The 11,492-nt window shown below is 43.1% G+C and overlaps 1 protein-coding gene and 1 long non-coding RNA gene across 2 annotated transcripts; both read left to right on the forward strand.

Annotated features, from left to right (window-relative positions):
* Positions 1 to 2,040: 2,040 nt before the first annotated feature.
* LOC130402249 (THAP domain-containing protein 6-like) lies at positions 2,041 to 5,296 on the forward strand. Its single transcript, XM_056606391.1, has 6 exons — positions 2,041 to 2,291; positions 2,921 to 3,113; positions 3,312 to 3,419; positions 3,511 to 3,721; positions 4,675 to 4,828; positions 4,939 to 5,296. Exons 1-6 carry the CDS (start codon positions 2,212 to 2,214, stop codon positions 5,081 to 5,083), a joined length of 891 nt encoding a protein of 296 aa, XP_056462366.1. The 5' UTR covers positions 2,041 to 2,211; the 3' UTR covers positions 5,084 to 5,296.
* Positions 5,297 to 5,874: 578 nt separating this feature from the next.
* On the forward strand, positions 5,875 to 6,944 carry LOC130402524 (uncharacterized). The gene is made up of 3 exons (XR_008903934.1): positions 5,875 to 6,027; positions 6,209 to 6,354; positions 6,465 to 6,944. It is a non-coding gene; the product is annotated as an uncharacterized LOC130402524 (long non-coding RNA).
* The last annotated feature ends 4,548 nt before the right edge of the window (positions 6,945 to 11,492 follow it).

Here is an 11,492-nt window from a genome sequence, read left to right on the forward strand (position 1 = left end):
AATACAATTTATTTATTCATGAAATCAAGATCTGGTCTTCAAATCTTTTTTCCAAATATAGGTCGTATTACAATGGGGTTTGTGTTTATATTCGGACCAATACGGTACAGCGGACGCTCACATGACGTTAAGCATTTCCTGGTGCATAATGTGACGCTTCAGAACCTAAAATCCCGTTTCTCCCCATTGATACGACAACACATAACCGGCGTTTTCAGAAATCTCCACTTTGGCCGGAGTTTTTAGAAATGATCGTTTTCTGTGATAAGACAGGGCCTCGGACAGGGGGTGTTGCAGCACCCCCAAAACCCCTACTTCCCGCGGTACTGGGTGCAATTTACAGCTGAATGTAGTGCCATGTTGTTAAACGAAAACCTACGCTAGCCTGGCTCGCTCTCGCGCATCTCTGTTCGCGCTCGTGCATGATTGCGCGTCCAGGTACTTGGAATGGGTGGAGTCAGAGTCAGCGTTGAAGGAGAGGGGGTAGGACCATTTGAGTTGTGTATTTTCAAAATCTGCTGGCGTTTCGCAAATCGCGTACCCAACCTTTAAATAACTTACTGTCAAGCCACTGAAAATGTGCCCGTCTTCTCAAATAATTGGTGGACACAATGTCTCTGAATGTGGTACACACCAGAGCCAATGTCAGGTAGACATTATCTCCTTCCTGGAGCACCACCTCTGAGGATTTCATCAAGCATAGATGTTGGCATCTGTAAAATATAGGTCATATAGGTCATAGCTTATTAACACATTCCCCTGATGTTTAGGTGTACAGGTTCTAGTTTAAAAAAAAAAGAAAGATTACCTCCAATATGAAGCACCTGTCGGCCTTTTCAAACTGAACCTTTGAGGGAAAATTATTTATGTATCAATATAGACATGTAAGAATAAGAAACCTGAATTGCATTAATGAGTCTATAACAAAAAGGAGCATGACACTGGGTGTCCTCGGCCATCAACATCATGCTCACCTCATGATCCCTTTTTCTGGTCTTCGGGATCCTGTAGATCGGCTGCAGTGATCCTTGGAGCAATGCTGTGGCCTCATTTGTCCAGTATGCAAACCTCTGTCCGTGGCTTTCGAGTGACAGTGACAAAAAAAAAAAGGTTAACTAATGTATAACTAATGTTGTGTAGGAAGTTACATTTAAAGTTGTCTTACCCATCAATCTGGAACCGTTCCATCAAATTAATTAACATTTCCTTCAGTACTAATAACACTCACCCATTTTTTTACATCCTCCCTCAGTGTTTTCCAATGGTAGGACGCCAATACTTTTTCTGTTGTTCGGCGTCTCCCTGGATGACCCCCACTGCCAAGATTGTCATGGCACTCCTTTAAGGCATTACAGACTTGCTCCTGGTTACAGACCACCAAGTGAGGTTTTCCCTGGAAGCTGTAATACAACTGCTCGTCGGATGCAGCAGGAAAATACAACATTCATTTAGTGTTTTTTGGGGGTGTAAATCTCTGGTTTCATCACGATACGATATTATATCGATTCATTGGACAACGATACGATATTTGCAGATATCAAAAGTCTGCCGCGATACGATTTTGATTCAGGGGTATGCGATCGATATGAATAAACCTATGTTGTGAGTAGTAGAGAAGAAAATATTTAAAATACTGTTGCAAGTGGCCTGTATACATCCCTTTCACATGGTTTTGCAAAGCTGTACATTAAACATATTGATGTGGATGGTTCCAACATTCTCATATATTCTCGTTTCTTACCATTCTCACAGTGCAAACATGTTTTTGAATGAGTTTCTGAAAATGGTGTTTTAAGATGGGACTTATGCAATTATAATTTGTAAGCCCATGTTGCAAATATAACAACCAAAAAAACATTTAAAATGTTGATGCATGATTGTGGAATATATGGAAATAGTACAATTCCAGGTCTTCTGGAAAAAAAATTGAATTCATAATTCAGCTTAATTTTTAATATATTGTTGCTTAAGGCACATTCATTAACGCGAAAAATGTCAAACTGGCGCTGCATGTTGAAAAGGTTGCTGACCCCTGGTTTATATACTATCTACGGGCAAACTCAAATCGCCGGCAGAATGGGCGGGGCTACCCAGTCCTTACAGGCCCCCAGGACCATAGACATCATATAGGTAGACGCCCCCTTCGGCCTTGGACGGCATAAATCGTCTGCGCCATCTTGGTACGGGAGTTATTTCATCTTCGGAGTGAAGATGCCTACTTCATGCGCCGCTTGGGGCTGCACCACCGTCAGGACGATTCAAACTAGATCGCAAGGAATTACCTTTCACAAGTAAGACTAAACAATTGTTTCTATTTGTAATTTTAAAATTCAGTCATGTCACGTAGATCATGTGTTATGTTGAGAGCTAAGAGCTGTTGAGACAGCTAAGTTGCCGCCAGAATCAGACTATAGCTAGTCTAACGTGAAATGGCCATGGTTAGCAAAGCCTTATTCTATCGTTCGTTAACAGGAGATAATATTGTCAAGAAATATAGGATATACAGTATATATATATATATATAATCTACCACTACTTGCTTGTGAGTAATTACAATGTATGTATAATGTAATTATATAGCATTTATGGTCGCGACGGAAAGCTGCGTTTCGGCTGAGCAACTGGCCTTAATTTCTCTCTGTGATGTATTTAAAAAAGAGACTAGATTAAAACAAAAAAAGGCTCAAAACATGCCACTGTATATGTAATGGTTCTACAATATATGAAGGTGTCACGTAATGAATGAAACTACGGAAAAAATGTCACGATACTCTACATGCACCTGTGAGATGCACCTGCAGTCGCCGGCCGAAATTGACGTTTTAAACGTTATTTCTATTTAAATGTTTTTCTTTTTTAAAGATACATCTGTATTATGAATCCGACTGACTGGCCAGCTAACCTTTCTCGCAATTTTAAGGTTTCCCAAAGAGAAGCAGTTGAGGAGACAGTGGGAAGTGGCTGTGAAAAGGGAAGACTTTTCTGCCAATGAGAGGTCAATGCTCTGTAGCCAGCACTTTCAGCCGGAGGATTTTGACCGGACAGGCCAAATTGTCAGGCTCAGGGATGGAACTAAACCATCTGTGTTCAGTTTCCCAACACATCTCAAAAGAGTAAGTGCATCACTACGCTTGTTGAAAATGGTTTTATTGTGTGTGTGTGTGTGTGTGTGTGTGTGTGTGTGTGTGTGTGTGTGTGTGTGTGTGTGTGTGTGTGTGTGTGTGTGTGTGTGTGTGTGTGTGTGTGTGTGTTCATTTGGAATGATTGAGAATGAGATACACCTGTTCAAGTATTTTGTTCTTCGGTTTTAGAAAGTGCCAGCCAGGTCTACACAAGCCTCAAGGAAGGCTGAAGCGAGCCTTGTAATTGACTGTTCTTTACAATCATTACAAGTCACTGAACCTTCACCTACCTACCTTGTGAGTATTTACACTAGCTATGCCCCAAAACAGCAGTGAGCATCATGGCATCATAAACATTACTCACTACTGTTTTGTCCTTTTTTACTAGGAACACCCTTATGCATTGCCTCCATCTCCCACTCTTCTCAAGACTAGACTCAGTGAAGCCCTGGCTAGGGTGGAGAGTCTTGAGAAAGAGATGAGGAACTCAAAGGCCCGAGAGTGGAGGGCGAAGAAAACAGTGCGTTGTCTTCTGGAGGACCTCAGGGGGAAGAACCTCATAAATGAAGAGCTGCACAAGAGGCTTGACTTATACTCAGGTAACATTGAAATTAAACTTTGAATGTCAATTATATCTTAGGGCTGTAACCAAAGAAATACAACTGCAATAATGTGTTCAAATTAGAGCTGTCAAGCGATTAAAATATTTAATCGTGATTAATCGCATTAATGTCATAGTTAACTATGATTAATCGCGATTAATCACAAATTATTTTCTATGCTATATATCCCTTGATTTTTTTGTCCCATAATTCTTCTCATTTTAATTCTCTTAGCAACATGGTGAAGTGCATCGGCTTGCCTTGGGCAAATGATTTTTTATTGATAACAACATTGGCATATACTGATCAAAACAGGACGATACAAAAAAAAGAGCCATTAAACGACTGCTTTGAACAAATGTCATTTGAACATAGCAGTCAGGCTACTGCTTCTTTGTTTTGAGCCAAAGAAAAAAAAATATATATTTTTATTTTTTTAAAATAATTGCGTTAATCGCGCGATAAAAAAATTAACGCTGTTAAATTTGGTTTGCGTTAACGGCGTTAATAACGCGTTTAACTGACAGCTCTAGTTCAAATGCTTGGCTTGTCTGAATTTCATATATCAGACTTAAACTCCAAATACCTGACAGTGACGTCTGTAATATGCCCCCATTCATAGTTTGAATAGCATCTGGCACAGACAAAAGCCAACAATCATAGTCTGATAGCTCTAGCTTCAAGACACACAATAGCCAGGTACCTTTGTTGGCAGGTGTTTATGGGCACCTGTTTAGAGCAATCAGTCATGGTTCCTGGCTTTTGTGCATCTTTAAGCTAGAGCTATTAAGTCAATGATTGTTGGCTTTGGTCTACAGCCACGACAAGATTACATTTTTCATTCATATGGCCTTGCCTGGAAATAAACACATTAGCCTATTGGTGTTTTCATAATGACATTCATACTCTTTCAGTCACTTACTAATTACTCTGTGCTATCGGCATTTCAGATCTTCCATTAGGCCTCCTGTCCAAACAGGGCCACGAGTACACTAAAGAGCAGAGGGAGTTTGCCCTCTCTCTCCACCTGCACGGGCCCAAAGCCTACTCTTACCTGAGAGAGTCTCTCCACCTCCACCTACCACATCCACATACATTGCAAAGGTATTTGCCATTACATTTAATTGCACTTTATTGATAGGAAATTACTGGTTCAAATACATTTGTATTATATTATTGCTACTTAATAATAACTACTTTTTCAATTGATAAAGGTGGATGAGCTCTGTGGATTCCAAGCCTGGACTCAACACCATGATGCTGGACATGTTGAGAAGAAAAAGAGAGGAAGATCCAGTGAAGTATGGACGTGTGGCGCTCATGCTGGATGGCATGGCCATCAGGAAACATGTCCAGTAAAGTCCACATTCCCAGAAAATGACCGGATTTGTGGACATGGGGGATGGCCTAAACGAGACAGATATTGCCACTGAGGCTCTGGTTTTTATGGTGGTTGGCCTACAAGGCCATTGGAAGGCTCCAATTGCCTACTACCTGACCAAGTCTCTGACGCCCGACACACAGAAGGTCCTGCTGGTACATGCGCTGGAGGCCCTGCATGAGCGTGGCATCCGGGTCATGTCCCTCACAAGGGATGGGCATGCATCAAACATAAGCATGTGCAACCAGCTGGGGTGCCAGCTAAAGGCCAACCCTTGTGAGCCTTTGAAAACATTTTTCCCCCATCCTAGGACTGGCGAGAGGGTGTTTGTCATGATGGACGCTTGCCACATGTTGAAGCTGGCAAGAAACATGCTGCAAGCGTACAGCCCAATCTGTAGCAGAACTGGCCTCATCAACTGGGACTACGTTGTTTGTTTGAACGATATTCAAACAAAGAATGGACTGCATGCTGCCAACAGGGTCACTGAAAAGCACATTCAGTTTGACTCACAGAAGATGAAGGTGTCCCTGGCTGCACAGACGCTGAGTCGCTCTGTGGCAGTAGCGCTCCGAACGCTGAGGGACCTGGGGTATCCACGCTTCACCCTCTCTCTAGCGACAGCCAAATTCATTGAGGTAAGACTACATTCAAACATTGTTTTCTTATCAAAGGGTCCTGGCCATCTTCTTCATCTTCATCTTCATCTCCATCTTCTTCCTTTCCATTTCCTAATCAATTTATTTTGGATGATTGACAGGCTGTTTGACATTATGAACAGCCGCAATCCCCGTGCCAAAGGATTCAAAGCCCCCCTGGGATCTTTGAATTGGACAAGGAGTGTGGAACTCTTGTCCAGAGGCCGGGAGTACTTAATCAGTTTGGTGATGAAGGATGGAACTCCCCTTCATCGTTCAAAGAGGTATTTTAAATAGTGACTCTTCCATATGTGCATGCTCTGCTTATGCATGCATATGATGCTCTGTTCTCTTGTTCCGATCTTTTTGCTGTCTGCGGTTTTTCAGTTCATACAGGTGAATGTGGAAATGTCCATGAAATGTCCATCTACAACTTTCAAACTGACAAAACATTTTCTTTTTAAGGTACCTGTCTGTCATGGGGTTTGTCATCAACATTGACACCCTAATGCTGATGTGTCCTGAGCTGCTTCAGAGTCAGCAATATATCTGAACCTACCGGTTCAGCCAGGATCATTTGGAGCTCCTTTTCAACTCCATCAGGGCATCAGGTAAGGATCTCAGAAGTTTCTAAATTAATTAAATTGTCTTTCCAAAAAAGTCTTTGACGTCTGAAAAGAGTAAATATCGGTATTAAGTGTTGTGTGTTTTTGGTTTTTAGGGGGCTGGAACAACAATCCCTCCGCAGGCCAGTTCCAGGGCATCTTCCGCCGGCTCATGGTCCGATGTGGTGTCACACCGAGCACTTCAGGGAATGTGGCACCACAGGATGAGACCGTGTCCCTGTCGGCTGTAGAGATGTCCTCTCCCTCTGAAACGGAAGAGCTTGAGGTGCCCTTCGTGAATGTGTCTGCGTTGATTGGGGACCACAGCTACTTGCCAACCCGCTTTGGTGGCCTAGTGGAAAACGCACTGGTCTACATTGCAGGGTTTGTGGTGCGGCAGGTTTTGAGAAAGCTGTCCTGTGGTGAGTGCCGTGCTAGCCTGGTGACAGATGCTGCACGCGCATCTTTCGACGAGAGCTACCACCTGCTGACTCTGAAGAACAAAGGAGGGCTGATGATTCCTTCAGAGGGGACAGTGAAGGTGGTCAGGTCAGCAGAGCGGTTCATTCGCCAGCGTGCATCAGGGCAAGCTGTCAGTGTGTCTGTGATCAAGCAGTTTGTCCGGGCTGACATCTGGACAGATGATGCGTTTCTTCTCAAGGAGCACATTCAGGACACACAATTTGGCATTGAAAACCACCACTTTGCACTGTTGTCCTTGGTTGTGTCTGTATTTCACAAGATCAGGCTGCACCACATTGCAAAACTGAGCACGCTGCAATTACAGACTGGCAACAGTTGAAAAAAGCTCAGCAAGACAATACTTTTTAAAGGGTTCTAGCCTAGATTCAATTATTATATTATATCATATTGTGGCGACTCCTACCCCTGGGGAGTCTGGGTAATGGGGTATTCATAACGTTGTTTGGGGAAAAGGGGGTTTATTGTCTTTATATAAGTTGTTTATGTTATTAGGTTAAGTGGGGTTAACGGGTTTGGGGTCTCTATTGTTTGTGTGTTTATTGTGTGTAGTGTTGTCGGCAACCGTTACCCGGAGTCGTATGTCCGTCGGTCAGGTGTGCCGTGTTTTCTGTTATGTGTGTGTGTTTGAATAAAGGCAGCTCTCGGGGTCGTGCGGTGTATTGAGGCACGAGAGTTGCGCCGCCATTTAAACCTGGGCTCCCGTCTCGTCCTTCCCGCGCTGCTCGCCACAATATATTGTGTGAAATTATATATTGTGTCAATTGCACTGCATAGATGTGAAAATGTTATGAGCATGATTGTATATTATGTCAAATTGTACAAATGTACAAATATATATATATATATATAATATGAACATATACCTATACTTAAAATATATTATATTGTTTCACATATTATATATATCATATATATGTTATTCCATTGCACATTATACTGAGTCATTATATTATATTGTATTATATATATGCTGTTATTTATATTACAGTTCAACTATTGAGATGTGTATGTATATATTGAGATGTGTATATTTTTACTGCTATAGAATATATATATTCTCTTATAATATATATAATATATTTCTCTTAATGATGGTCAATACGTAGTAACTAAAGAAGCACTATTTCGATAGTTTATAGATCTTCTCAATATTTTCAAAGTGCACGGGCTGTGCAAGAAAAGTGAGCGTTTATCATAGACCCATGCACATGTATGATATGACTTAAAGTGCGTATTGGAACTTAATGTTTTTTTTAAAAATATTTATACATAACATTCTCTGAAAATTGCTCTTTGAAATTAAAATGCAGGATTTTATCAGTTTAAAAAAGTATATCGGCAAAAAATCCAGTTTTAAAGTGACTATTTTGAGCAAGGCTTCAAAAACCGTTGTTTTTTTATGTGATACGTCAAACGCGTCATATTACGTAGGAATTGGTAGACGCGGTCGCTGTTGCTGCCTCAGCTCTATGCGTAGTTGTGAGTAGTTACCGCGGTGAGGGGTCTTGTATTCCCCCCCCTGTGGTTTTTGGGTTTTTCTAATCGACGAGATGAGGTTTTGTATCTGTGGGGGTTGTTCCAACTCCGACCTCCTGTCCGACCATCTCCGATTTCACAGTTTCCCCGATCGGAGAAAGGATGGAGCAGGCTTTCGAGCCTGCAAACCCTCACGTTAGTTGTACTCACTCGTTCTCCAGTAGGGGCATACACACGACCTCTTTGACGCCAGGGTTGTTGGCCTTTTCACTGGAGCAGCGCTGAAGGTCCCAGGTGGCCAGGCGCACCGCGGCCCCCGCCGTTGGTATTGGTGGACGGAGTTCTTGAGCGCTCCACAAACACCTGGAAACGGATCTTGTCCAGTAGGGAGCAGTTTATGTGATCGACCCGAACCAGGTCCTCGATGCTCTTGAACGGACCGTGTTGGGTCCGATAGGCGACAATGTCCGGGCGATTTTCTCCGTGATGCCGCGGATGCTCATGAGCTGCGGCGGGGTGGCGGTGTTGATGTTCATGCCGCTGCAGGAGGACATATGCTCCGGGTCTCTCCACAGGGAGGACGGGGAGTGCTGCGACGAACTGGTCCTACTCGACACGCAGATCTCCACTTTAATAATCTCCAGTTTGGTGGCGCCTATCCCACTCACCAGCGCTAGGTCCTCCACCTTCTTGAAGCCCCCGATGCAGTCCCGGTACTCCACGATGCTCCGCGCCACGGGGCGGTTGACACCGGGCAGGGTCATGAGCTCTTCCTCCGTGGCCGTGTTGATGTTCAGCCGCTCCTGGTTCACCATAATTCTCCTGACACCACAACTCTATCTTCCTCCTATTGCCATGGTGTCTCCCCCTTTTAGGTGGTTGCTGTTCTCCCTCACGGCTAGCTGGCTCAAAATTGTACGGAAGTGGTCCGAAACTGTTATCCATTGTTGTTATGTTGCCTATGTAGTCTATGATGATTAGAACGTCCGTCTACCAATTCCTACGTCACGCTCGAAAACAAGCGTTTGAGATGCGGAAGTAAAATTGTATCACAAAAACGGCTCAAGATGCCACTTGTAGTGTAGATTTATTAATAAAAACTAAATAATCGTGTATTCGAATTTTTTTCCTATATGATTCTTCACTGCAGTATCTAACTTCCAATACGCACTTTAACTAGCGAGATTCAAAGTAACATAGAGGCTAATCTTTTTCACACACTTCACGTAGAGCATAAACCCTTGAATACTCCATGAAATTGGTTGCGAAATGTAAAAGGTTATCGTGATTTTTATCCAGATAAACCGCAGCTCCTGGCAACTTGCGCTTGTTTGACACGTCTGACAGACCTCTGGCTTCAGAGAGCTCCCGTACCAATATGGCGGCGCCGCGTTTCGCCGAGGCAACGGGCTGAAGCAGTGGAGGCGGCGTCTATATGATGTCTATGCCCAGGACCGGCGCATACTTCCGCAATCCACCAGTGCTCAGAGACCAAGCCTGGTATTGCAGCTGTTTAAGCTGGCTGTCGACGGGGGTCCGTCATTTCATGTTGCCCAGAAGTAGATATCGCCGTCCACTCCAATACAAGTGGGGAACAGGATTGTGTCTCCGCCAAAAATGTCTGGATATCAATCAAAGGCTCATAATTACCTTCATGCCATGTCCTAAAAAAATGTAAGTTTTTTCTTTCCAAAACGCCACCTCAAGCGTTTTATTAGCCGTTATCTCGGTGGGGAAGAGGGGTGTGCAGCTGAAAGGAATCGTAGTGAAACAAATGGCATCCGAGAGGGCCTAGTTCAGTGCTCCGTTAACGTGTCCGATTTTTGGACTGGTTCATCTGCTGCTCGATAACTCTCACGGTCCTCTGCTTGCGATCATTGTGATTCATCATGTATTGATCCATTTATTCAAAAGATCCAAAGACAAAGAAGCGGTGCATTACGGTATCAGTTCTATATTTCTGCATCCGGTACGTCACGGACTAGGCCACGTGTCTTGGCTCCATAACGCGGAAGCAAATTGCTCCTGTATGTTACCCTGCGCCACTGAGCAGTTTGTATAGGAATGAATGGGCGGCCATTTTCCAGTCTGTTGTCCATCCTTTATCATGTCCATAGCTGTGTTCGAAATCGTTCCCTATCATGGATGTAGTGCACTAAATAGGGTGCACGCCATTTTCTAGGGTGTTCGAATTCTCAGTGGTCCACTATATAGGGCACTATATAGTGGACTTAAAATAGGGTGCATACGATGTTCCCTACATGTTACTCCCGTATACCAGAATGCAATGCGGTTGTATTTTTCCAGGGGAGAAGAAGAAGCCGAATAACCGCGATAACGAATACATTTAATGATGGAGTCTCTGGCTTTCGTTTAGAAATGTCAACAATTTATTTGGGATTTAACATAGAATATTTAACATTCAAAATTAATTAAACAAGGAAATGTAACATTCAACATCAATACAACCTCCAGCTTTCGTCGTGAGTGCCCGGTTTGTTTACTTGATGTGGGCGCATCTGTCTGCGTCACACAAATACCCGGCGCATTTACTGACGCAAATGACGTTTAGAAATGTTCAGCGTAGTGTCCGAATTCTCGTTCCCTATTCCCTATATAGTGCACTATATCATGTACACTATATAGGGAATAGGGAACGAGTGTATAGGGAACGATTTCGAACACAGCTGGCTCTGCCACTATGCAACTTCTGGCATTTATTCGCTGTTTTCTTGGTTTTGGCACGCACATTTCTACACAGCGCCCCCTACAGCTTCGTACTAGATATTTTACAACACTGTCGTAACAACTCGTTGACGACCCTTCCCCACGCACTTCTACGCGAGCCATGTGCATTTGTTTTCAAAGAAGCCGGCGAATGCGTGGAACCATGTCCGAAGTAGATGTTCATAAAGTGTAGGCAAGGTTATACATTTTTAAAATGGTGTATTTGTATTGCAATAAACATAAATCCATCCTTTTTTATAGTTGACGGGGAGAATTTATATCCTAGATTATAATTGTTTTATCTTAGGTTGAACAGAACAATCAGTATAAGAGTGTTGGCCAACATAATAATCTAAATAAAGAAGAACCTGGATTCGGGGATTCAGTCTGTATCTGGGGGACGAGACAGATGAACAGCAAAACACCCATGGAAACAAAGGTGTATATGGTTGCAAGCT

The sequence above is a fragment of the Gadus chalcogrammus genome, chromosome 13, assembly GCF_026213295.1.
Source record: "Gadus chalcogrammus isolate NIFS_2021 chromosome 13, NIFS_Gcha_1.0, whole genome shotgun sequence".
Classification (NCBI taxonomy): domain Eukaryota; kingdom Metazoa; phylum Chordata; class Actinopteri; order Gadiformes; family Gadidae; genus Gadus; species Gadus chalcogrammus.

Coding starts and splice junctions, on each gene's coding strand:
- LOC130402249 (XM_056606391.1), top strand. CDS start 2,212: ATGCCTACTTCATGCGCCGCTTGGGGCTGCACCACCGTCAGGACGATT. Junction 2,292..2,920: donor CAAGGAATTACCTTTCACAA/GTAAGACTAAAC, acceptor CGCAATTTTAAG/GTTTCCCAAAGAGAAGCAGT. Junction 3,420..3,510: donor AACCTTCACCTACCTACCTT/GTGAGTATTTAC, acceptor CTTTTTTACTAG/GAACACCCTTATGCATTGCC.